This window comes from Cetorhinus maximus, chromosome 7 (genome assembly GCF_964194155.1).
Source record: "Cetorhinus maximus chromosome 7, sCetMax3.hap1.1, whole genome shotgun sequence".
In the NCBI taxonomy this organism is placed as follows: domain Eukaryota; kingdom Metazoa; phylum Chordata; class Chondrichthyes; order Lamniformes; family Cetorhinidae; genus Cetorhinus; species Cetorhinus maximus.
The window spans coordinates 1,645,351-1,671,393 of record NC_135885.1 but is presented as its reverse complement, the minus strand read 5'-3'; the positions used below and the strand labels follow the sequence as shown (position 1 = coordinate 1,671,393).

At 53.3% G+C, this 26,043-nt stretch overlaps 1 protein-coding gene across 2 annotated transcripts in view; it reads left to right on the top strand.

Moving 5' to 3' along the window:
• The first annotated feature begins 445 nt into the window (after positions 1-445).
• LOC144682517 (F-box/WD repeat-containing protein 7-like) overlaps positions 446-26,043 on the top strand; it is a 221,543-nt gene continuing 195,945 nt past the window's right edge. Inside the window, exons 1-2 of one of the 2 annotated variants that reach the window (XM_078544906.1) lie at positions 446-835; positions 14,575-14,727. In XM_078544906.1, coding sequence (XP_078401032.1) covers positions 725-835; positions 14,575-14,727 — 264 coding nt within the window. In that variant the 5' untranslated portion in view covers positions 446-724. Of the gene's footprint in view, positions 836-14,574; positions 14,728-24,819; positions 24,947-26,043 lie in introns of those variants that run through there. The other variant, XM_078544907.1, reaches the window with a different exon arrangement.

Below are 26,043 nucleotides of genomic sequence, written 5' to 3'. Positions count from 1 at the left end.
TTCCTTCCTAGTTGAAAGTTTTCAATTAAGTTTTACTTAAAAAACAAAACAAAAGGAATAACTTAAGCGACAGCCCCACCTACACACAATGCCAGAGAACAGCCAATCAGTAACGTGCAGGTTTGATGAGCATATCTCCCCGCCAATGAGAATGTAGAAACCGTTTGATTGGCGTTCAGTGTGCGGAGAGGGCGGGGTATTCATTGATGCCTGTGTCATCTGCCCAATGAGGCTGAGGGTTGTTGGGGGAGATGGTGAGCTCGGCCAATTGTCCTCATGGGATGTAGGAGGGGAATTGATAGGCAGGACATTGATTGGCTCGAATATGTGATTGACATGAATGCAAACCAATCAATAATGAACGAAGGTTCAGGGACGTTGCGACCAGCCAATCACTGGGAGACATCATTTGATAGACATTTCCTTTGTCCAATGGAAGGACGCTGAGAGTCGGCGGGCTGACAACTGCGAGCGGAAGTGGCGGGTTTTCCGTTTGTTTTTCTGCCGGTTTCTGCCGCCGCTTTTTCCCAGGAAAGTTTTGGGTGAAAATCCCGGGGGACAGTGAGGGGGGGACCGGCCGTCAGATCCCCGGTACCGACACCCCAGCGCACCCACTCTGATCTACTCACAGGCCGCAAAGCCTGGGATTTCCCTCAGACCTGCCCCTGCTGACGCTCACTGGCTGAGTGAAGAGGGAAAGGCCGAGGCCTCGCGGCCTAGTGCCATGGAGTCGCCCGAGAAAGTCGATGTGAACCGGGCGAGCGCCGAGGAATTGGAGACGACTCTGTTTGGAATTGGGAGGAAGAGGGCGAGGGCCATCGTGAGGAGAAGAGAGGTGAGAGGGGCGGAGGGTGAGAGGGAAATGGAGAGGGAGGGGAAAGGGTGCGTGTGAGGGGGTAGAGGGGAGTGTGATTGTGAGGGGGGTAGAGGGGATTGTGAGGGGGGTAGAGGGGAGTGTGATTGTGAGGGGGTAGAGGGGAGTGTGATTGTGAGGGGGGTAGAGGGGAGTGTGATTGTGAGGGGGGTAGAGGGGATTGTGAGGGGGGTAGAGGGGAGTGTGATTGTGAGGGGGGTAGAGAGGAGTGTGATTGTGAGGGGAGTAGAGGGGAGTGTGATTGTGAGGGGGGTAGAGGGGATTGTGAGGGGGGTAGAGGGGATTGTGAGGGGGTAGAGGGGAGTGTGATTGTGAGGGGGTAGAGGGGAGTGTGATTGTGAGGGGGGTAGAGAGGAGTGTGATTGTGAGGGGGGTAGAGAGGAGTGTGATTGTGAGGGGAGTAGAGGGGAGTGTGATTGTGAGGGGGGTAGAGGGGAGTGTGATTGTGAGGGGGTAGAGGGGAGTGTGATTGTGAGGGGTAGAGGGGAGTGTGATTGTGAGGGGGGTAGAGGGGAGTGTGATTGTGAGGGGGGTAGAGGGGATTGTGAGGGGGTAGAGGGAGTGTGATTGTGAGGGGGGTAGAGGGGAGTGTGATTGTGAGGGGGTAGAGGGGAGTGTGATTGTGAGGGTGGTAGAGGGGAGTGTGATTGTGAGGGGGGTAGAGGGGAGTGTGATTGTGAGGGGGGTAGAGGGGAGTGTGATTGTGAGGGGGATAGAGGGGAGTGTGATTGTGAGGGGGTAGAGGGGATTGTGAGGGGGTAGAGGGGAGTGTGATTGTGAGGGGGGTAGAGGGGAGTGTGATTGTGAGGGGGTAGAGGGGAGTGTGATTGTGAGGGTGGTAGAGGGGAGTGTGATTGTGAGGGGGGTAGAGGGGAGTGTGATTGTGAGGGGGGTAGAGGGGAGTGTGATTGTGAGGGGGATAGAGGGGAGTGTGATTGTGAGGGGGGTAGAGGGGAGTGTGATTGTGAGGGTGGTAGAGGGGAGTGTGATTGTGAGGGGTAGAGGGGAGTGTGATTGTGAGGGGTAGAGGGGAGTGTGATTGTGAGGGGGGTAGAGGGGAGTGTGATTGTGAGGGGGTAGAGGGGAGTGTGATTGTGAGGGGGGTAGAGGGGAGTGTGATTGTGAGGGGGGTAGAGGGGAGTGTGATTGTGAGGGGGGTAGAGGGGAGTGTGATTGTGAGGTGGGTAGAGGGGAGTGTGATTGTGAGGGGGGTAGAGGGGAGTGTGATTGTGAGGGGGGTAGAGGGGAGTGTGATTGCGAGGGGGGTAGAGGGGAGTGTGATTGCGAGGGGGGTAGAGGGGAGTGTGATTGCGAGGGGGTAGAGGGGAGTGTGATTGTGAGGGGGGTAGAGGGGAGTGTGATTGTGAGGGGTAGAGGGGAGTGTGATTGTGAGGGGGTAGAGGGGAGTGTGATTGTGAGGGGTAGAGAGGAGTGTGATTGTGAGGGGGGTAGAGGGGAGTGTGATTGTGAGGGGGGGTAGAGGGGAGTGTGATTGTGAGGGGTAGAGGGGAGTGTGATTGTGAGGGGTCGAGGGGAGTGTGATTGTGAGGGGGGTAGAGGGGAGTGTGATTGTGAGGGGTAGAGGGGAGTGTGATTGTGAGGGGGGTAGAGGGGAGTGTGATGGTGAGGGGGTAGAGGGGAGTGTGATGGTGAGGGGGTAGAGGGGAGTGTGATTGTGAGGGGGTAGAGGGGAGTGTGATTGTGAGGGGGTAGAGAGGAGTGTGATTGTGAGGGGGGTAGAGAGGAGTGTGATTGTGAGGGGGTAGAGGGGAGTGTGATTGTGAGGGGGGTAGAGGGGAGTGTGATTGTGAGGGGGTAGAGGGGAGTGTGATTGTGAGGGGGTAGAGGGGAGTGTGATTGTGAGGGTGGTAGAGGGGAGTGTGATTGTGAGGGTGGAAGAGGGGAGTGTGATTGTGAGGGTGGTAGAGGGGAGTGTGATTGTGAGGGGGTAGAGGGGAGTGTGATTGTGAGGGGGGTAGAGGGGAGTGTGATTGTGAGGGGGGTAGAGGGGATTGTGAGGGGGGTAGAGGGGAGTGTGATTGTGAGGGGGGTAGAGAGGAGTGTGATTGTGAGGGGAGAGGGGAGTGTGATTGTGAGGGGGTTAGAGGGGATTGTGAGGGGGTAGAGGGGATTGTGAGGGGGGTAGAGGGGAGTGTGATTGTGAGGGGGTAGAGGGGAGTGTGATTGTGAGGGGGTAGAGAGGAGTGTGATTGTGAGGGGAGTAGAGGGGAGTGTGATTGTGAGGGGGGGAGAGGGGAGTGTGATTGTGAGGGGGTAGAGGGGAGTGTGATTGTGAGGGGTAGAGGGGAGTGTGATTGTGAGGGGGGTAGAGGGGAGTGTGATTGTGAGGGGGGTAGAGGGGAGTGGGATTGTGAGGGGGTAGAGGGGAGTGTGATTGTGAGGGGGGTAGAGGGGAGTGTGATTGTGAGGGGGGTAGAGGGGAGTGTGATTGTGAGGGGGGTAGAGGGGAGTGTGATTGTGAGGGGGGGTAGAGGGTAGTGTGATTGTGAGGGGGGTAGAGGGGAGTGTGATTGTGAGGGGGGTAGAGGGGAGTGTGATTGTGAGGGGGATAGAGGGGAGTGTGATTGTGAGGGGGGTAGAGGGGAGTGTGATTGCGAGGGTGGTAGAGGGGAGTGTGATTGTGAGGGGGGTAGAGGGGAGTGTGATTGTGAGGGGGGTAGAGGGGAGTGTGATTGTGAGGGGGGTAGAGGGGATTGTGAAGGGGGGTAGAGGGGAGTGTGATTGTGAGGGGGGTAGAGGGGAGTGTGATTGTGAGGGGGGTAGAGGGGAGTGTGATTGCGAGGGGGGTAGAGGGGAGTGTGATTGCGAGGGGGGTAGAGGGGAGTGTGATTGCGAGGGGTAGAGGGGAGTGTGATTGTGAGGGGGGTAGAGGGGAGTGTGATTGTGAGGGGTAGAGGGGAGTGTGATTGTGAGGGGTGTAGAGGGGAGTGTGATTGTGAGGGGTAGAGAGGAGTGTGATTGTGAGGGGGGTAGAGGGGAGTGTGATTGTGAGGGGGGGTAGAGGGGAGTGTGATTGTGAGGGGTAGAGGGGGTGTGATTGTGAGGGGTCGAGGGAGTGTGATTGTGAGGGGGGTAGAGGGGAGTGTGATTGTGAGGGGTAGAGGGGAGTGTGATTGTGAGGGGGGTAGAGGGGAGTGTGATGGTGAGGGGGTAGAGGGGAGTGTGATGGTGAGGGGGTAGAGGGGAGTGTGATTGTGAGGGGGTAGAGGGGAGTGTGATTGTGAGGGGGGTAGAGAGGAGTGTGATTGTGAGGGGGGTAGAGAGGAGTGTGATTGTGAGGGGGTAGAGGGGAGTGTGATTGTGAGGGGGGTAGAGGGGGAGTGTGATTGTGAGGGGGTAGAGGGGAGTGTGATTGTGAGGGGGTAGAGGGGAGTGTGATTGTGAGGGTGGTAGAGGGGAGTGTGATTGTGAGGGGTGGTAGAGGGGGAGTGTGATTGTGAGGGGGTAGAGGGGAGTGTGATTGTGAGGGGGGTAGAGGGGAGTGTGATTGTGAGGGGGGTAGAGGGGAGTGTGATTGTGAGGGGGTAGAGGGGAGTGTGATTGTGAGGGGGGTAGAGGGGAGTGTGATTGTGAGGGGGGTAGAGGGGAGTGTGATTGTGAGGGGGGTAGAGGGGAGTGTGATTGTGAGGGGGGTAGAGGGGAGTGTGATTGTGAGGGGGGTAGAGGGGAGTGTGATTGTGAGGGGGGTAGAGGGGAGTGTGATTGTGAGGGGGTAGAGGGGAGTGTGATTGTGAGGGGGTAGAGGGGAGTGTGATTGTGAGGTGGGTAGAGGGGAGTGTGATTGTGAGGGGGTAGAGGGGAGTGTGATTGTGAGGGGTAGAGGGGAGTGTGCGTGTGAGGGGGGATAGAGGGGAGTGTGATTGTGAGGCGGTAGAGGGGATTGTGAGGGTGGTAGAGGGGAGTGTGATTGTGAGGGTGGTAGAGGGGAGTGTGATTGTGAGGGGGGTAGAGGGGAGTGTGATTGTGAGGGGTAGAGGGGAGTGTGATTGTGAGGGGGGTAGAGGGGAGTGTGATTGTGAGGGGGGTAGAGGGGAGTGTGATGTGAGGGGGGTAGAGGGGAGTGTGATTGTGAGGGGGGTAGAGGGGAGTGTGATTGTGAGGGAGGTAGAGGGGAGTGTGATTGTGAGGGGGGTAGAGGGAGTGTGCGTGTGAGGGGGGATAGAGGGGAGTGTGATTGTGAGGCGGTAGAGGGGATTGTGAGGGTGGTAGAGGGGAGTGTGATTGTGAGGGGGGTAGAGGGGAGTGTGATTGTGAGGGGGATAGATGGGAGTGTGCATGTGAGGGGGTAGAGGGGAGTGTGATTGTGAGCGGGGTAGAGGGGATTGTGAGGGGGTTAGAGGGGAGTGTGATTGTGAGCGGAGTAGAGGGGAGTGTGATTGTGAGCGGGGTAGAGGGGAGTGTGATTGTGAGGCGGTAGAGGGGATTGTGAGGGTGGTAGAAGGAATTGTGAGGGGGTAGAGGGGAGTGTGATTGTGAGCGGGGTAGAGGGGAGTGTGATTGTGAGCGGGGTAGAGGGGAGTGTGATTGTGAGCGGGTTAGAGGGGATTGTGAGGGGGGTAGAGAGGAGTGTGATTGTGAGGGGGTAGAGGAGAGTGTGATTGTGAGGGGGGGTAGAGGGGAGTGTGATTGTGAGGGGGGTAGAGGGGAGTGTGATTGTGAGGGGGGTAGAGGGGAGTGTGATTGTGAGGGGGGTAGAGGGGAGTGTGATTGTGAGGGGGGTAGAGGGGAGTGTGATTGTGAGGGGGTAGAGGGGAGTGTGATTGTGAGGGAGTAGAGGGGAGTGTGATTGTGAGGGGGTAGAGGGGATTGTGAGGGGGGTAGAGAGGAGTGTGATTGTGAAGGGGGTAGAGGGGAGTGTGATTGTGAGGGGGTAGAGGGGAGTGTGATTGTGAGGGGGGTAGAGGGGAGTGTGATTGTGAGGGGGGTAGAGGGGAGTGTGATTGTGAGGGGGGTAGAGGGGAGTGTGATTGTGAGGGGGGTAGAGGGGAGTGTGATTGCGAGGGGGGTAGAGGGGAGTGTGATTGCGAGGGGGGTAGAGGGGAGTGTGATTGCGAGGGGGGTAGAGGGGAGTGTGATTGTGAGGGGTAGAGGGGAGTGTGATTGTGAGGGGGGTAGAGGGGAGTGTGATTGTGAGGGGTAGAGGGGAGTGTGAATGTGAGGGGGGTAGAGGGGAGTGTGATGGTGAGGGGGTAGAGGGGAGTGTGATGGTGAGGGGGTAGAGGGGAGTGTGATTGTGAGGGGGTAGAGGGGAGTGTGAAGTTGAGGTGGGTAGAGAGGAGTGTGATTGTGAGGGGGGTAGAGAGGAGTGTGATTGTGAGGGGGTAGAGGGGAGTGTGATTGTGAGGGGGGTAGAGGGGAGTGTGATTGTGAGGGGGGTAGAGGGGAGTGTGATTGTGAGGGGGTAGAGGGGAGTGTGATTGTGAGGGTGGTAGAGGGGAGTGTGATTGTGAGGGTGGTAGAGGGGAGTGTGATTGTGAGGGGGTAGAGGGGAGTGTGATTGTGAGGGGGGTAGAGGGGAGTGTGATTGTGAGGGGGGTAGAGGGGAGTGTGATTGTGAGGGGGGTAGAGGGGAGTGTGATTGTGAGGGGGGTAGAGGGGAGTGTGATTGTGAGGTGGGTAGAGGGGAGTGTGATTGTGAGGGGGGTAGAGGGGAGTGTGATTGTGAGGGGTAGAGGGGAGTGTCCGTGTGAGGGGGGATAGAGGGGAGTGTGATTGTGAGGCGGTAGAGGGGATTGTGAGGGTGGTAGAGGGGAGTGTGATTGTGAGGGTGGTAGAGGGGAGTGTGATTGTGAGGGTGGTAGAGGGGAGTGTGATTGTGAGGGGTAGAGGGGAGTGTGATTGTGAGGGGGGTAGAGGGGAGTGTGATTGTGAGGGGGTAGAGGGGAGTGTGATTGTGAGGGGGGTAGAGGGGAGTGTGATTGTGAGGGAGGTAGAGGGGAGTGTGATTGTGAGGGAGGTAGAGGGGAGTGTGATTGTGAGGGGGGTAGAGGGGAGTGTGCGTGTGAGGGGGGATAGAGGGGAGTGTGATTGTGAGGCGGTAGAGGGGATTGTGAGGGTGGTAGAGGGGAGTGTGATTGTGAGGGGGGTAGAGGGGAATGTGATTGTGAGGGGGATAGATGGGAGTGTGCATGTGAGGGGGTAGAGGGGAGTGTGATTGTGAGCGGGGTAGAGGGGATTGTGAGGGGGTTAGAGGGGAGTGTGATTGTGAGCGGAGTAGAGGGGAGTGTGATTGTGAGCGGGGTAGAGGGGAGTGTGATTGTGAGGCGGTAGAGGGGATTGTGAGGGTGGTAGAGGGGATTGTGAGGGGGTAGAGGGGAGTGTGATTGTGAGCGGGGTAGAGGGGAGTGTGATTGTGAGCGGGGTAGAGGGGAGTGTGATTGTGAGCGGGTTAGAGGGGATTGTGAGGGGGGTAGAGAGGAGTGTGATTGTGAGGGGGTAGAGGGGAGTGTGATTGTGAGGGGGGATAGAGGGGAGTGTGATTGTGAGGGGGTAGAGGGGAGTGTGATTGTGAGGGGGCAGAGGGGAGTGTGATTGTGAGGGGGTAGAGGGGAGTGTGATTGTGAGGGGGTAGAGGGGAGTGTGATTGTGAGGCGGTAGAGGGGAATGTGAGGGTGGTAGAGGGGATTGTGAGGGGGTAGAGGGGAGTGTGATTGTGAGCGGGGTAGAGGGGAGTGTGATTGTGAGCGGGGTAGAGGGGAGTGTGATTGTGAGCGGGGTAGAGGGGATTGTGAGGGGGGTAGAGAGGAGTGTGATTGTGAGGGGGTAGAGGGGAGTGTGATTGTGAGGGGGGATAGAGGGGAGTGTGATTGTGAGGGGGTAGAGGGGAGTGTGATTGTGAGGGGGTAGAGGGGAGTGTGATTGTGAGGGGGTAGAGGGGAGTGTGATTGTGAGGGGGGTAGAGGGGAGTGTGATTGTGAGGGGGTTAGCGGGGAGTGTGATTGTGAGGCGGTGGAGGGGATTGTGAGGGAGGTAGAGGGGAGTGTGATTGTGAGGGGGTAGAGGGGAGTGTGATTGTGAGGGTGGTAGAGGGGAGTGTGATTGTGAGGGGGGTAGAGGGGAGTGTGCGTGTGAGGGGGTTAGAGGGGAGTGTGATTGTGAGCGGGGTAGAGGGGAGTGTGATTGTGAGCGGGGTAGAGGGGAGTGTGCTTGTGAGCGGTGTCGAGGGGAGTGTGATTGTGAGCGGTGTCGAGGGGAGTGTGATTGTGAGCGGTGTCGAGGGGAGTGTGATTGTGAGCGGTGTCGAGGGGAGTGTGATTGTGAGCGGTGTCGAGGGGAGTGTGATTGTGAGCGGTGTCGAGGGGAGTGTGATTGTGAGCGGTGTCGAGGGGAGTGTGATTGTGAGCGGTGTCGAGGGGAGTGTGATTGTGAGCGGTGTCGAGGGGAGTGTGATTGTGAGCGGTGTCGAGGGGAGTGTGATTGTGAGCGGTGTCGAGGGGAGTGTGATTGTGAGCGGTGTCGAGGGGAGTGTGATTGTGAGCGGTGTCGAGGGGAGTGTGATTGTGAGCGGTGTCGAGGGGAGTGTGATTGTGAGCGGTGTCGAGGGGAGTGTGATTGTGAGCGGTGTCGAGGGGAGTGTGATTGTGAGCGGTGTCGAGGGGAGTGTGATTGTGAGCGGTGTCGAGGGGAGTGTGATTGTGAGCGGTGTCGAGGGGAGTGTGATTGTGAGCGGTGTCGAGGGGAGTGTGATTGTGAGCGGTGTCGAGGGGAGTGTGATTGTGAGCGGTGTCGAGGGGAGTGTGATTGTGAGCGGTGTCGAGGGGAGTGTGATTGTGAGCGGTGTCGAGGGGAGTGTGATTGTGAGCGGTGTCGAGGGGAGTGTGATTGTGAGCGGTGTCGAGGGGAGTGTGATTGTGAGCGGTGTCGAGGGGAGTGTGATTGTGAGCGGTGTCGAGGGGAGTGTGATTGTGAGCGGTGTCGAGGGGAGTGTGATTGTGAGCGGTGTCGAGGGGAGTGTGATTGTGAGCGGTGTCGAGGGGAGTGTGATTGTGAGGGGGTTAGAGGGGAGTGTGATTGTGAGCGGGTTAGAGGGGAGTGTGATTGTGAGCGGGTTAGAGGGGATTGTGAGGGGGTTAGAGAGGAGTGTGATTGTGAGGGGGTAGAGGGGAGTGTGATTGTGAGGGGGGTAGAGGGGAGTGTGATTGTGAGGGGGGTAGAGGGGAGTGTGATTGTGAGGGGGGTAGAGGGGAGTGTGATTGTGAGGGGGGTAGAGGGGAGTGTGATTGTGAGGGGGGTAGAGGGGAGTGTGATTGTGAGGGGGGTAGAGGGGAGTGTGATTGTGAGGGGGTAGAGGGGAGTGTGATTGTGAGGGGGGTAGAGGGGAGTGTGATTGTGAGGGGGGTAGAGGGGAGTGTGATTGTGAGGGGGGTAGAGGGGAGTGTGATTGTGAGGGGGGTAGAGGGGAGTGTGATTGTGAGGGGGGTAGAGGGGAGTGTGATTGTGAGGGGGGTAGAGGGGAGTGTGATTGTGAGGGGGGTAGAGGGGAGTGTGATTGTGAGGGGGGTAGAGGGGAGTGTGATTGTGAGGGGGGTAGAGGGGAATGTGATTGTGAGGGGGGTAGAGAGGAGTGTGATTGTGAGGGGGGTAGAGGGGAGTGTGATTGTGAGGTGGGTAGAGGGGAGTGTGATTGTGAGGGGTAGAGGGGAGTGTGCGTGTGAGGGGGGATAGAGGGGAGTGTGATTGTGAGGCGGTAGAGGGGATTGTGAGGGTGGTAGAGGGGAGTGTGATTGTGAGGGTGGTAGAGGGGAGTGTGATTGTGAGGGGGGTAGAGGGGAGTGTGATTGTGAGGGGTAGAGGGGAGTGTGATTGTGAGGGGGGTAGAGGGGAGTGTGATTGTGAGGTGGGTAGAGGGGAGTGTGATTGTGAGGGAGGTAGAGGGGAGTGTGATTGTGAGGGGGCAGAGGGGAGTGTGCGTGTGAGGGGGGATAGAGGGGAGTGTGATTGTGAGGCGGTAGAGGGGATTGTGAGGGTGGTAGAGGGGAGTGTGATTGTGAGGGGGGTAGAGGGGTGTGTGATTGTGAGGGGGATAGATGGGAGTGTGCATGTGAGGGGGTAGAGGGGAGTGTGATTGTGAGCGGGGTAGAGGGGATTGTGAGGGGGTTAGAGGGGAGTGTGATTGTGAGCGGAGTAGAGGGGAGTGTGATTGTGAGCGGGGTAGAGGGGAGTGTGATTGTGAGGCGGTAGAGGGAATGTGAGGGTGGTAGAGGGGATTGTGAGGGGGTAGAGGGGAGTGTGATTGTGAGCGGGGTAGAGGGGAGTGTGATTGTGAGCGGGGTAGAGGGGAGTGTGATTGTGAGCGGGTTAGAGGGGATTTTGAGGGGGGTAGAGGGGAGTGTGATTGTGAGGTGGTAGAGGGGAGTGTGATTGTGAGGGGGGATAGAGGGGAGTGTGATTGTGAGGGGGTAGAGGGGAGTGTGATTGTGAGGGGGCAGAGGGGAGTGTGATTGTGAGGGGGCAGAGGGGAGTGTGATTGTGAGGGGGTAGAGGGGAGTGTGATTGTGAGGCGGTAGAGGGGATTGTGAGGGTGGTAGAGGGGAGTGTGATTGTGAGGGGGTAGAGGGGAGTGTGATAGTGAGGGTGGTAGAGGGCAGTGTGATTGTGAGGGGGTAGAGGGCAGTGTGATTGTGAGGGGGTAGAGGGGAGTGTGATTGTGAGGGGGTAGAGGGGAGTGTGATTGTGAGGGGGGTAGAGGGGAGTGTGATTGTGAGGCGGTAGAGTGGATTGTGAGGGGGGTAGAGGGGAGTGTGATTGTGAGGGGGGTAGAGGGGAGTGTGATTGTGAGGGGGGTAGCGGGGAGTGTGATTGTGAGGGGGGTAGAGGGGAGTGTGATTGTGAGGGGGGTAGAGGGGGGTGTGATTGTGAGGGGGGTAGAGTGGAGTGTGATTGTGAGGGGGGTAGAGGGGAGTGTGATTGTGAGGGTGGTAGAGGGGATTGTGATTGTGAGAGGGGTAGAGGGGAGTGTGCGTGTGAGGGGGGATAGAGGGGAGTGTGATTGTGAGGCGGTAGAGGGGATTGTGAGGGTGGTAGAGGGGAGTGTGATTGTGAGGGTGGTAGAGGGGAGTGTGATTGTGAGGGGGGTAGAGGGGAGTGTGATTGTGAGGGGTAGGGGGGAGTGTGCGTGTGAGGGGGGATAGAGGGGAGTGTGATTGTGAGGCGGTAGAGGGGATTGTGAGGGTGGTAGAGGGGAGTGTGATTGTGAGGGTGGTAGAGGGGAGTGTGATTGTGAGGGGGGTAGAGGGGAGTGTGCGTGTGAGGGGGTTAGAGGGGAGTGTGATTGTGAGCGGGGTAGAGGGGAGTGTGATTGTGAGGCGGTAGAGGGGATTGTGAGGGTGGTAGATGGGATTGTGAGGGGGTAGAGGGGAGTGTGATTGTGAGCGGGGTAGAGGGGAGTGTGATTGTGAGCGGGGTAGAGGGGAGTGTGATTGTGAGCGGGGTAGAGGGGATTGTGAGGGGGGTAGAGAGGAGTGTGATTGTGAGGGGGTAGAGGGGAGTGTGATTGTGAGGGGGGATAGAGGGGAGTGTGATTGTGAGGGGGTAGAGGGCAGTGTGATTGTGAGGGGGTAGAGGGGAGTGTGATTGTGAGGGGGTAGAGGGGAGTGTGATTGTGAGGGGGGTAGTGGGTAGTGTGATTGTGAGGGGGTTAGCGGGGAGTGTGATTGTGAGGCGGTGGAGGGGATTGTGAGGGTGGTAGAGGGGAGTGTGATTGTGAGGGGGTAGAGGGGAGTGAGATTGTGAGGGTGGTAGAGGGGAGCGTGATTGTGAGTGGGGTAGAGGGGAGTGTGCGTGTGAGGGGGTTAGAGGGGAGTGTGATTGTGAGCGGGGTAGAGGGGAGTGTGATTGTGAGCGGGGTAGAGGGGAGTGTGATTGTGAGCGGGGTAGAGGGGAGTGTGATTGTGAGCGGGGTAGAGGGGAGTGTGATTGTGAGCGGTGTCGAGGGGAGTGTGATTGTGAGCGGTGTCGAGGGGAGTGTGATTGTGAGCGGTGTCGAGGGGAGTGTGATTGTGAGCGGTGTCGAGGGGAGTGTGATTGTGAGCGGTGTCGAGGGGAGTGTGATTGTGAGCGGTGTCGAGGGGAGTGTGATTGTGAGCGGTGTCGAGGGGAGTGTGATTGTGAGCGGTGTCGAGGGGAGTGTGATTGTGAGCGGTGTCGAGGGGAGTGTGATTGTGAGCGGTGTCGAGGGGAGTGTGATTGTGAGCGGTGTCGAGGGGAGTGTGATTGTGAGCGGTGTCGAGGGGAGTGTGATTGTGAGCGGTGTCGAGGGGAGTGTGATTGTGAGCGGTGTCGAGGGGAGTGTGATTGTGAGCGGTGTCGAGGGGAGTGTGATTGCGAGGGGGGTAGAGGGGAGTGTGATTGCGAGGGGGGTAGAGGGGAGTGTGATTGTGAGGGGTAGAGGGGAGTGTGATTGTGAGGGGGGTAGAGGGGAGTGTGATTGTGAGGGGTAGAGGGGAGTGTGATTGTGAGGGGGGTAGAGGGGAGTGTGATGGTGAGGGGGTAGACGGGAGTGTGATGGTGAGGGGGTAGAGGGGAGTGTGATTGTGAGGGGGTAGAGGGGAGTGTGAAGTTGAGGTGGGTAGAGAGGAGTGTGATTGTGAGGGGGGTAGAGAGGAGTGTGATTGTGAGGGGGTAGAGGGGAGTGTGATTGTGAGGGGGGTAGAGGGGAGTGTGATTGTGAGGGGGGTAGAGGGGAGTGTGATTGTGAGGGGGTAGAGGGGAGTGTGATTGTGAGGGGGTAGAGGGGAGTGTGATTGTGAGGGGGGTAGAGGGGAGTGTGATTGTGAGGGGGGTAGAGGGGAGTGTGATTGTGAGGGGGGTAGAGGGGAGTGTGATTGTGAGGGGGGTTGAGGGGAGTGTGATTGTGAGGGGGGTAGAGGGGAGTGTGATTGTGAGGTGGGTAGAGGGGAGTGTGATTGTGAGGGGGGTAGAGGGGAGTGTGATTGTGAGGGTGGTAGAGGGGAGTGTGATTGTGAGGGGGGTAGAGGGGATTGTGATTGTGAGCGGTGTCGAGGGGAGTGTGATTGTGAGCGGTGTCGAGGGGAGTGTGATTGTGAGCGGTGTCGAGGGGAGTGTGATTGTGAGCGGTGTCGAGGGGAGTGTGATTGTGAGCGCTGTAGAGGGGAGTGTGATTGTGAGCGGTGTCGAGGGGAGTGTGATTGTGAGGGGGTTAGAGGGGAGTGTGATTGTGAGGGGGTTAGAGGGGAGTGTGATTGTGAGGGGGTTAGAGGGGAGTGTGATTGCGAGGGGGTTAGAGGGGAGTGTGATTGCGAGGGGGTTAGAGGGGAGTGTGATTGCGAGGGGGCGGAGGGGAGTGTGATTGCGAGGGGGCGGAGGGGAGTGTGATTGCGAGGGGGCGGAGGGGAGTGTGATTGCGAGTGGGCGGCGGGGAGTGATTGCGAGTGGGCGGCGGGGAGTGTGATTGCGAGGGGGCAGAGGGGAGTGTGATTGCGAGGGGGCGGAGGGGAGTGTGATTGCGAGGGGGCGGAGGGGAGTGATTGCGAGGGGGCGGAGGGGAGTGTGATTGCGAGGGGGCGGAGGGGAGTGTGATTGCGTGGGGGCGGAGGGGAGTGTGATTGCGAGGGGGCGGAGGGGAGTGTGATTGCGAGTGGGCGGAGGGGAGTGATTGCGAGGGGGCGGAAGGGAGCGTGATTGCGAGGGGGCGGAGGGGAGCGTGATTGCGAGGGGGCGGAGGGGAGCGTGATTGCGAGGGGGCGGAGGGGAGCGTGATTGCGAGGGGGCGGAGGGGAGCGTGCGTGCGAGGTGGGCCGAGGGGAGCGTGCGTGCGAGGTGGGCCGAGGGGAGCGTGCGTGCGAGGTGGGCCGAGGGGAGCGTGCGTGCGAGGGTGGCCGAGGGGAGCGTGCGTGCGAGGGTGGCCGAGGGGAGCGTGCGTGCTAGGGTGGCCGAGGGGAGCGTGCGTGCGAGGGTGGCCGAGGGGAGCGTGCGTGCGAGTGTGGCCGAGGGGAGCGTGCGTGCGAGGGTGGCCGAGGGGAGCGTGCGTGCGAGGGTGGCCGAGGGGAGCGTGCGTGCGAGGGGGGCCGAGGGGAGCGTGCATGCGTCAGGAGGGCAGAGGGGAGCGTGCGTGCGAGGGGGTCCGAGGGGGAAGGTGTGAGACTGGAGGTTGGGGGGTACGGGGTGTGTGTGGGGCGGGATGCGGGTGAAGGATGTGTATGTGTCTGGGGGGTTGGAAGTAGGGAGATTGTGGTTGTGGTGAGGTCAGGATGGGTTGAGGGCAGGGAGGGAGGTTGAGGGAGAGATGGGAGGGGTTTGGGGTTGAGGGGGTGGAAAGTGCAAGGGGCTGATGGGTGAGCGTGGGAGGGTGGTGGTGAGATCGTGAGAGAGGGAGGGTGAGGGTGGGTCGTTGGACAAGAGGGCGGAGTGTATGTGAGGGGAATCGGGGTGCCGGGAATGAGAGAGGGGAGGGGGCAGAGTGCAGTGGGCAGGGAGAGGGTTAGATGGAAGAGGAGTGATTGGTCGGTGGGAAGTGTGTGGGGAGATGGCCAGGTGGAGAGTGGGCGATAAGAGTTGGTGGGTTCCGGGGTGCGAGTTTTGAGGTAGTTGGGAATGGATTGGTGCTGATGAATGTGGGGTAAGAGTAGAGGGTTGGGATGGATATTTGTCATGGCTAAGGCAGGGGCAGCCTTGATATATTTTGAACAGGAAGCCATTTGTTCCTTTATGTACTGCATTAGGAATTGAAAGGATTTTCATCGCTGGATGACCTCCTGCACATCAAAGGCATCACGGGCCATCTTCTGGAGAGGAACTGTGAACTGCTGTTGTGTCACACCAATAAGCTGAGTACAGAGACCAGCATGCAAGGGTTATCCAGCAGCTCTGATAGCGTAAGTCAACATTTGCAATCAAACTCTGCAGCCATGAGAAAAAGTTGTTGGAGAACATTGGTGTCAGGATTTCACATTTCTATCTCTACGGAGGGATTAGCAGGGGATGCAGGACCACACAGGGAAAAGGGGATAATTTGAAGACTGCCTTTTCTGTTGATGGGATCTCGGTTGCTGTTTATAACCATGGATATATGATTTCCAGTTCAGATCTGTGCAAGGTCTGTTTGTGTTCTTTAATACAAAAAATCTGCATAAACATCCTTATTTCAAAGCCTCTTTCAACCATCCATCCTTCTGAGAGCTCTGTACTCTGTTCTTTTGAGTGTCAACTTCTGAGAATACAGGCCCAGTTTCCCTAGTCTCCCTTCATCGGGGACCCCAGGTAATGCTCTGGAGACCAGGGTTGCCCTGTCTCACTGGCAGGTCATTCTCATGTTGGCAGAGTGTGACCAGTGCGGTACCGCAAGGATCAGTACTTAGACCCCAGCTGTTCACAAAATATATCAATGGTTTGAATGTGGGGACCAAATGTAATATTCCCAAGTTCACGGATGACACAAAGCTCGGTGGGAATGCCAGTTGCGAGAAAGCAGCAGAGCGGCTCCAGGAGGGTTTGGACCAACTGTGAGTGGTCAAGAATATGGCTGATGGAATATAATGTGGAAAAATGAGGCTATCCACTTTGATAGGAGGAACAGATGAGCAGAGTATTTCTTAAATGGTGAGAGATTAGAAAGCGTAGGTGTACAAAGGACCTGGGTGTCCGCGTTAGTAAGCCACTGAAAACTAACATGCAGGTGCAGCAAGCAAGCTAATGGAATGCTAGCCATTATTGAAAGAGGATTTGAGTACAGGAGTAGTGGGGTCTTCAATTGTATAGAACCTTGGTTAGACCACACCTGGAGCACTGTGGGCAATTTTGGCCCCCTTACTTTAGGAAGGACGTTATTGCCAAAGAGGGAGTTACTTTTATTCATTTACAGGATGTGGATGTCATTGGCTCGGACAATGTTTGTTGTCCATCCCTAATTGTCCTTGGGAAGGCGGTGGTGAGCTGCCAGGTAATCCTCAGGATGTTGATAGTGGGGGATTCAGTGATGGTAATGCCATTTAATGTCAAAGGGTGATACAAAGAACAAAGAAAAGTACAGCACAGGAACAGGCCCTTCGGCCCTCCAAGCCTGCGCTGATCATATTGCCCGTCAACTAAAACATTTTGCACTTCCGGGGTCTGTATCCCTCTATTCCCATCCTATTCATGTATTTGTCAAGCTGCCTCTTAAACACCACTATCGTACCTGCTTCCATCCTCTGGCAGCGAATTCCAGACACTCACTACCATCTGCGAAAAAATACTTGCCCCGCACATCTCCTTTATAGCTTTCTCCTCTCACCTTAAATCTATGTCCCCTAGTAATTGACTCTTCCACCCTGGGAAAAAGCTTCTGACTATCTACTCTGTGAATGCCACTCATAACTTTGTAAACTTCTATCAAGTCGCCCCTCAATCTCCGTCGCTCTAGTGAGAACAATCCGAGTTTCTCCAACCTCTCCTCATAGCTAATAGATGGTTAGATTCTTGTTGGAGATGGTCAGTGTCCGGCACTTCTGTGGCTGGAATGTTACTTGCCACTTGTCAGCCCAAACCTGGATATTGTCCAGGTCTTGCTGCATTTGGACATGGACTGCTTCAGTATCTGAGGAGTAGTGAATGGTGCTGAACATTGTACAATCATCAGTGACCATCCCCACTTCTGACCTTATGATGGAAGGAAGGTCATTGATGAAGCAGCTGAAGATGGTTGGGCCGAGGACACTACCCTGAGGAACCTCTGTGGTGATGTCCTGGAGCTGAGCTGACTGACCTCCAACAACCACAGCCGTCTTCCTTTGTGCTCGGTATGACTCCAACCAGCAGAGAGTTTCCCCCCTGGTTCCCATGGACTGCAGTTCTGCTAGGGCTCCTTGATGCCACACTCAGTCAAATGTTGTCTTGATGTCAAGGGCAGTCATTCTCACCTCACCTCGGGAGTTCAGTTTTTTTGTCCATGTTTGAACCAAGGCTGTAATGAGGGCAGGAGATCAGTGGCCCTGGCAGAACCCAAACTCTGCGTTATTGTTAAGGAAGTGCTGCCTGATAGCACTGTTAATGACCCCTTCCAATACTTGACAGATGATGGAGAGTAGACTGATGGGGCGGTAATTGGCCGTTGGATTTGTCCTGCTTTTTGTGTATAGGACATACCTGGGCAATTTTCCACTTAGTCGGGTAGATGCCGGTGTTGTAGCTGTACTGGAACAGCTTGGCTAGGGGCTCGGCAAGTTCTGTAGCACAAGTCTTCAGTCCTATTGTTGGAATATTATCAGGCCCCATAGTCTTTGCAGTATTCAGTGCCTTCAGCTGTATCTTGATATCATGTGGAGTGAATTCAAAGTTAGCAACTTGTAATTATCCTTATGAATCTGTACATATCTGTAAAGACATAGTTGTGGCTGGAGGAACATTGTATTATAGTTCATCTTTTCTTGGTTAATAAATGCCTTATTGTTTTGTTAAAAGTTCATCAGCTGATTCCTTTGACTCTGTGCAGTAGCCTTTCTGAGCAAAAAATAAAAGTTAGGATCTATCAAGCCGGGTTGCACCTTGGGATCTGTCTTGGCCAGTGGCAACATCAGCTGGGATCACAATAGTCCAAAGTCAGGATGCTGAGTGGCTTGGAGGGGAACTTGCAGGTGGTGGTGTTCCGATGCACCTGCTGCGTTTGTCTTTCTAGGCGGTGTTGGAATTATATCTCTCGAGGCTGAAATTTTCTTTCACAAAATAGATGACTTGGCATTAGCTGTACCTGTGGATGCTAACCTGGGATTTTTTTTTAAACGGTCATAAGTTCACTTTAGAACTGTCAACAAGCAGGCCTCATCCAAGACCTTTATGGTTCTTAAGGAGGAGTTTGTTTTGAACTGCAAGGCACGTTAATTAATGAAAAGCTGGAATACAAAAGGGCAATCACGTGGCAGAGGCAAACGTTAAGTTTGAACCTGTGGTTTTGCTTTCAGTCTTGTTGGGGAACAAGCTGAGGAAGGAAGGCTACCCTAGCTGGCTCCCCCTCTCTACCTTGTCTAGAATTGTGTTACTATCAACCTGTAACCAGAGAACCCTTATCTATGCAACTAGTCTGCATTTGGACCTGCAAAGCTGGGACCAGTTGGTGAGAACTTCCAGACATCCACCAGGACCAACGGCCCACCTTCACAGGAGGGAAGACCAGGTCAACAGCATCGGGACCCTGCGGACTTTATCCTTTATTCTATAATGCTCATCCTCCAAAGCCCGTCTCTGCAGAGACTCTATCTATTTGACCTTAGAAGAGATGGATAGCTATATTTCCCGATTGCAATTGTGTGTTAACCAGTACTTGCAACTAAAACTCAATGATTATTTTAAAACAAAACTATTTCTGAGTATTTGGAAGAAACCTGGTCAGAGTCTCACTTCTTCTGGGCACTAGAGGTATAGGTACACAATTGGCCATTTCGGTGAGAAAATTAAACATTTAAATTAATGGTACGGCCTGTGTAGTAGTGGGACTTGATAATTCGTGCTCTCCTCCCATCCCGGTCGTAATGGGTAGATAGAGGTCATGGGTTTGGAAGGTGCTGTTGAAGGAGCCTTGGCGAGTTACTGCAGTGCACCTGGTAGATGGTACACACACTGCTGCCACCATGCGTCAGTGGTGGAGGGAGTGAATGTTGAAGGTGCTGGATGGGTTCCAGTTAAGCGAGCTGCTTTGTATGACACGTCAGTCAGTGTCTGTAAAGCGAGGTGATGACATTTAGCTGTGCATCTTTGGCCTGATGGAGGATTTCACTCTTAAAAACTGTCCCTTGACAGAAGCTGACCGTATACTGCCAGTACTAACACTCATTGTTCGCTATCATTGTTTCCAATATGATTAGCCAGTAAAATTGCTCATTCACAGAGTGCAAGGACTTGCTGTTTGTATATTATCTTTCCTGAACTCATTTTGTAATGGAGGGAAATTGCTGAGGAGGAAAATTCTCGGTGAGATTATCAGGAGTAATAATTGGGCTGATTTTTGGATAAATATGACAAAGCATGAAGTCCACAAATTTTTTCAGATATTTTTTGTGAGAAATAGTGAACTGGACATGAGTAAAGTTTCCTGCTGTCTTTTTAAAAAATAAAGTTCCAGGGTTTTTAAGATCCAAAGAACAGGCTGCTGGGTCTTCCCACTGGGCAGTAACATGGTTTACCTCAGTACAGCTCTAGTATCAATCTAGATTTTGGGCTGAAGTGGGATATAACTCGTAGCTTGTGTTTCTGCACCAGGTTAATACGGATCTGTAGGTGTAGTTTATTTTGGGATTAGAGGGATATAACTGCTGTTCCCATCACTGATCTGGATTAGATGCTACACAATCTCCTTTCTTGGTTTTGCTGAAAGTGGCACTCTGCCACCACCTGCTGGCTGTTCAGAGATAGCAGCATTTTCAGCTGTGCTTGTGCTCCTTTGTTACTCTGCAGTGGAATTAATTAAAACCAGTCTTTGTTCAGTAACCTTCTAATACAGTAACTGGTTAGTGATTCTGGATTTGATGTGAGGGTAACATGAGCTGCATATTGGTAAAGAGCGGATATCAATGCAACCTCATTGAAGTCTTCAGGTGTAAGAAGGGAATTGATCAAACTGGATCAGGTAAAATGTTCGCTGTTGCAAATAAAGGGTGGGAGTGGGATGCAAGCTCAAAAAGAGAAAGTTAGAAGTAAGGTGGTGGGGGAGGTGGGTGGTGTTGGGGAAAAGTTGGTCAGAACTTTTCACTTAAAGGGTAATTAATCTTTGGAACAAGTTACCGAGGTAGGATGGTATGAATGGAAGCAACAGATAATTGATCATGTTCCTTGAAAGATAAGGAGAATCACTGGGCTTGATCTTTCAAAATGGAGGGGATATTGGGCCTTCCTAGAAGGAATTTTAGGAACTGTATGATGGGCTGTTACAGTAATCAACGTGTGTTAGACAACAGCATTCTGCCTAGCAGCAATATGGGCAGTGATGGATGAAGAGCAAGAAAAATGGTTGAAAACTAAGATACAAAGGTGGGGAGAAGGAAGTGAGAGATGAGGAAGAAGTCTGTGTGCAAGAACTTAATATCAGGCACCCCCTCTTTCTCCCCCCGCCCCACCCCAACCACATCTCCCTGAGCTTGCAGGGCCTAAAACCAGCAGTCACAATCATGGCCATTGCGTTTGCATCTTCACTGAGTTCGCACAGTAATTTCAGAGGCATTATATGAGAACCTGTTACAAACCTTCAATGTAGGCTTTACCGCACAACCACATATAGTCCTTTCAACCCAGGTCAACACAGGGCCTCATCAAAAATAAACCTCATTTCCACCCCAGCCAGCCATCAATAACCTTTATCTCCAGGGCAGGGAGGGCATTGTATTAGAAATTCAGGATAGGAAACCTGTAACTGATTTAATTTGGCATTTTCTGAAAAGAGTTGGATTGATATCAGTGTGGTTAGAGAAGTATTGTAGGTAGTGAGAAGAATTTGACCTTCTATAAAGTGAAGGTGGTGTGGCAGGTAAATCCTTGCTTGAGCTATACAGGGACTCTGGAGGAAAGAAACTGATGGGCTGAATAACCTCCTCTCCCTTTTGAATCTCCTTAAACTTATGTGTAATCTTATTTTAAAGTTACGGTTCCATAAGAAATGTCTACTTGATGTACCTTGAAACCCACCAGTTGGAGTTATTCTGGCAGCAATCTTCCTATTATCTCCTTCCTTTAGCCTCCCTTTCCCTGCTCCTCAAAACAAAGGACTGGAATTTAGGTTTTCTTGCAACTGCTAAATAGATGCAAGATGCTTGCTCTGCCTTTAATTATCCAGCTCCTCTGTGGTGGGATGTCAGCTACCCACAGTGGTCCTGTCATGGCATTTTCCAAGTTGCTATCTGTTCACAGCGCAGCAAGTAAGTTTCCATATTCTAACAAAAATCTGCCATTCAAAAATTGTTCCTTAAGTGTAACTTCCACCCCAGTGTGCTTGTGAAATGTCCTTGGAGCCCATTTCACCATTGCAGCACTTGCAAGGAATATTAATTCATCACATAAGAACAGTCGAGTGAGGCCTTCCATTGGCCTGCTTTCCTCTTACAGAGAGAGTGCAGTGCCATGCTGTTGTTGTCTGTTCTGACAGTTTTGGTTTGCTGTGCCTTTTGCATTTTGTTCGTGTTCTTAATATAGCAGTCAGCGATTACTGATGCAAAGCACATGAATAAAATAGGGATGTGACATTGGGTTAACCATTGCTGTTAATTTGCTGGCTTGTAGTTTGTTCTTGACTTTGTCTCTACTGAATTAAGTCAGTTCCCTCATCTGAAAACATGAAAGAATATTGAAGGGATGGGCAATAAATGCTGGCCTAGCCAGCGATGCCCACATCCCATAAATAATAAAGTTGAAGTAGAAGTTTGTTTTACTGACTTGAGTAATGATGGTCCGTGCAAAGAAGGCTTGTGTTTATCAATGCCCTTGCGCAGCCTGGAGCAGACCTTTTTGTATCGAATTCCCCTGATATAATACCGCAAACTTATGAATAGAAATTGAGAACTGTGGGAACGGTTCCCCAGTTCTGATGTCACTGGACCAGAACGTCACACCATTCCACAGGTTTTCTCTGAAACTCTGCTGCTTCTCCCATTCTCTCCTGAAAGCACTGGGATTTGCTCCAGTACGGTTTCATGAGTATCAGCTTCCCTCCAGTTAGGCTACTGTTCTTGAGCTTAGGTGTGTGTGTTTAGTATTCAGCTAAATTGGGCATCTCAATGGTGTGCTCTGTTAAATTCAGGGTCCACCCATACACCATTTACAGAGAAGCTTATTGATTATCAGTCATGATCAGGACTGGAAAACCTGCAGGATCTTCACTTTCTTCCCCTATCGCTAGCACAGCTAACAGCACAGAGCAGCCACATGCTTTGTCAGTCAAATATAGTAACACTTTCTAACATTTAAGATTGGCTATGATTATTTAGAATATATATAGAAACATAGAAAATAGGAGCAGGAGGAGGCTATTCAGCCCTTCGAGCCTGCTGCCCCATTCATTATGATCATGGCTGATCATCCAACTCAATAACCTGCTCCCGCTTTCTCCCCTTACCCTTTGATCCCTTTTGCCCCAAGAGCTATATCTAACTCCTTCTTGAAAACATACAATGTTTTGGCCTCAACTACTTTCTGTGAATTCCACAGGCTCACCACACTCTGGGTGAAGAAATTTCTCCTCATCTCAGTCCTAAATAATCTACCCCGTATCCTCAGACTGTGACCCCTGGTTCTGGACTCCCCCCCCACCCCACCCCATCGGGAACATCCTTCCTACATCTACCCTGTCTAGTCTAGAATTTTATAGGTTTCTATGAGATTCCCCCTCATTCTCCTGAACTCCAACGAACATAATCCTCACCGACTCAATCTCTCCTCATATGTCAGTCCCGCCATCCCAGGAACCAGTCTGATAAACCTTTGCTGCACTCCCTCTATAGCAAGAACATCCTTCCTCAGATAAGGAGACCAAAACTGCACACAATATTCCAGGTGTGGTCTCACCAAGGCCCTGTATAATTGCAGCAAGACATCCCTGTTCCTGTACTCGAATCCTATCGCTATGAAGGCCAACATACCATTTGCCTTCTTTACCGCCTGCTGCACCGCATGCTTACCTTCAGCGACTGGTGTACGAGGATATCCAGGATTGCACATTCCCCTCTCTCAATTTATAGCCATTCAGATAACCTGCCTTCCTGTTTTTGCTGCCAAAGTGGATAACCTCACATTTATCCACATTACACTGCATCTGCCATGCATTTGTCCACTCACTTAGCTTGTCCAAATCACACTGAACCATCTCTGCATCCTCCTCACAGTTCACCCTCCCACCCAGCTTTGTGTCACCTGCAAATTTGGAGATATTACATTTAGTTCCCTCATCTAAATCATTAATATATATTGTGAATAGCTGGAGCCCCAGCACCGATCCCTGCGGTACCCCACTAGTCACTGCCTGCCATTCGGAAAAAGACCCGTTTATTCCTACTGTTTCCTGTCTGCCAACCAGTTTTCTATCCATCGCAATACACTACCCCCAATCCCATGTGCTTTAATTTTACACGCTAATCTCTTATGTGGGATTTTGTCGAAAACCTTCTGAAAGTCCAAATAAACCACATTCACTGGCTCCCCCACATCAACTCTACTAGTTACATCCTCGAACATCCTCGAAGTAGATTTGTCAAGCATGATTTCCCTTTCGTAAATCCATGCTGACTCTGTCCGATTCTGCCACTGTTTTCCAAGTGCTCAGCTATTAAATGTTTTATGATGGACTCTAGAATTTTCCCCGCTACCGACGTCAGGCTGACTGGTCTATAATTCCCTGTTGTTTCTCTACCTCCCTTTTTAAGTAGTGGGGTTACATTAGCTACCCTCCAATCTGTAGGGATTGTTCCAAAATCTATAGAACCTTGGAAGATGACCACCAATGCATCCACTATTATAGGGCCACTTCCTTAAATACTCTGGGATGTAGATTATCAGGCCCCGGGGATTTATTGGCCTTCAATCCCATCAATTTCCCAAACACCATTTACCTACTGATACTGATTTCTTTCAGTTCCTCCCTCTCACTAAACCCTGTGCTCCCCGACATTTCTGGTATGATATTAGTGATTAGCACGAGAGGAGAGGTGATTGGGAGATTGAAAACAGCGCGAGAGGAGAGGTGATTGGGAGATTGAAAACAGCGCGAGAGGAGAGTCAGTCGGGAGATTGAAAACAGCGCGAGAGGAGAGTCAGTCGGGAGATTGAAAACAGCGCGAGAGGAGAGTCAGTCGGGAGATTGAAAACAGCTCGAGAGGAGAGTCAGTCGGGAGATTGAAAACAGCGCGAGAGGAGAGTCAGTCGGGAGATTGAAAACAACGCGAGAGGAGAGTCAGTCGGGAGATTGAAAACAGCTCGAGAGGAGAGTCAGTCGGGAGATTGAAAACAGCTTGAGAGGAGAGTCAGTCGGGAGATTGAAAACAGCTCGAGAGGAGAGTCCGTCGGGAGATTGAAAACAGCGCGAGGGGAGAGTCAGTCGGGAGATTGAAAATAGCGCGAGAGGAGAGTCAGTCGGGAGATTGAAAACAGCGCGAGGGGAGAGTCAGTCGGGAGATTGAAAACAGCTCGAGAGGAGAGTCAGTCGGGAGATTGAAAACAACGCGAGAGGAGAGACAGTCGGGAGTTTGAAAACAGCGCGAGAGGAGAGTCAGTCAGGAGACTGAAAACAACGCGAGAGGAGAGTCAGTCGGGAGATTGAAAACAACGCGAGAGGAGAGGCAGACGGGAGTTTGAAAACAGCGCGAGAGGAGAGTCAGTCGGGAGATTGAAAACAGCGCGAGAGGAAAGTCAGTCAGGAGATTGAAAACGGCGCGAGAGGAGAAGTGATTGGGAGATTGAAAACAGCGCGAGAGGAGAAGTGATTGGGAGATTGAAAACAGCCTGAGAGGAGAGTCAGTCGGGAGATCGAAAACAGCGCGAGAGGAGAGTCAGTCGGGAGATTGAAAACAGCGCGAGAGGAGAGTCGATTGGGAGATTGAAAACAGCGCGAGAGGAGAGTCGATCGGGAGATTGAAAACAGCGCGAGAGGAGAGTCAGTCGGGAGATTGAAAACAGCGCGAGAGGAGAGTCAGTCGGGAGATTGAAAACAGCTCGAGAGGAGAGTCAGTCGGGAGATTGAAAACAGCGCGAGAGGAGAGTCGATCGGGAGATTGAAAACAGCGCGAGAGGAGAGTCGATCGGGAGATTGAAAACAGCGCGAGAGGAGAGTCGATCGGGAGATTGAAAACAGCGCGAGAGGAGAGTCGATCGGGAGATTGAAAACAGCGCGAGAGGAGAGTCGATCGGGAGATTGAAAACAGCGCGAGAGGAGAGTCGATCGGGAGATTGAAAACAGCGCGAGAGGAGAGTCAGTCGGGAGATTGAAAACAGCGCGAGAGGAGAGGTGATTGGGAGATTGAAAATAAAAGGAGGGGAAGCTGAAGAGCGGCCAGTGTGTGAGTGGCCCAGTGAAGGAGTGGAGCTTTGAGGCTTTGGCTCGAGAGGCTTCGGCGGGCAGAGGCTCAGGATGAGCTTGCTCCCAGTGAGGTAGGGCCGGGTAAGTTCCTTTAATTAAATTAGGAGTAGGTAACGGCGGCAGCAGTTAGGGCAGTCGAGTGCTCCGAATGCAGCATGTGGGAAGTCTGGGATAGCACAATTGTCCCTGATGGCTACACCTGCAAAAGATGCATCCAGCTGCAGCTCCTGACAAACCGAGTTAGGGAGCTGGAGCTGGAGCTGGATGAACTTCGGATCATACGGGAGGCAGAGGCAGTAATAGACAGGAGTTTCAGGGAGACAGTCACCCTTAAAAGTCAGGAGGCAGGTAGCTGGGTGACTGTCAGGAGAGGGAAGGGGAATAGACAGAAAGAGCAGAGCACCCCTGTGGCCGTTCCCATCAACAATAGATATACCGTTTTGGATACTGTTGGTGGGGACGACCTACCAGGGACAAATTGTAGTGGTCACATCTCTGGCACCGAGACTGGACCCTCAGTTCAGAAAGGAAGGAGGGAAAAGAGGAGAGCAGTAGTGATAGGGGATTCGATAGTTAGGGGGACAGATAAGAGGTTCTGTGGGAGAGATCGAGAATCCCGGATGGTCTGTTGCCTCCCTGATGCCAGGGTCTGCAATAGCTCGGATCGAGTTCTCAGTATTCTCAGGAGGGAGGGTGAGCAGCCAGATGTCGTGGTCCATGTAGGGACCAATGACGTGGATAGGAAGGAGGAGGAGGTCCTGCAAAGAGAGTTTAGGGAGTTAGGTGCAAAGTTGAAGGACAGGACCTCCAGGGTTGCGATCTCAGGAGTGCTACCCGTGCCACGTGCTAGTGAGGCTAGAAATAGGAAGATAATGCAGCTAAATACGTGGCTAAGGAGATGGTGCAGGAGGGAGAGCTTCATGTTTCTGGACAATTGGGCTCTGTTCCAGGGAAGGTGGGACCTGTTCCGACGGGACGGTTTGCACCTGAACTGGAGGGGGACTAACATCCTTGCGGGTAGGTTTGCTAGTGCTGCTCCAGGGGGTTTAAACTAGATTTGCAGGGGGAGGGGAACCAGAGTGTTAGAGCAGATAGTGAGTTGGAGGAGGATAAAGGTCAAGCGAGGAATGCATGTATAGACAGAAATCAAGGGTTTGTACGTGATAGA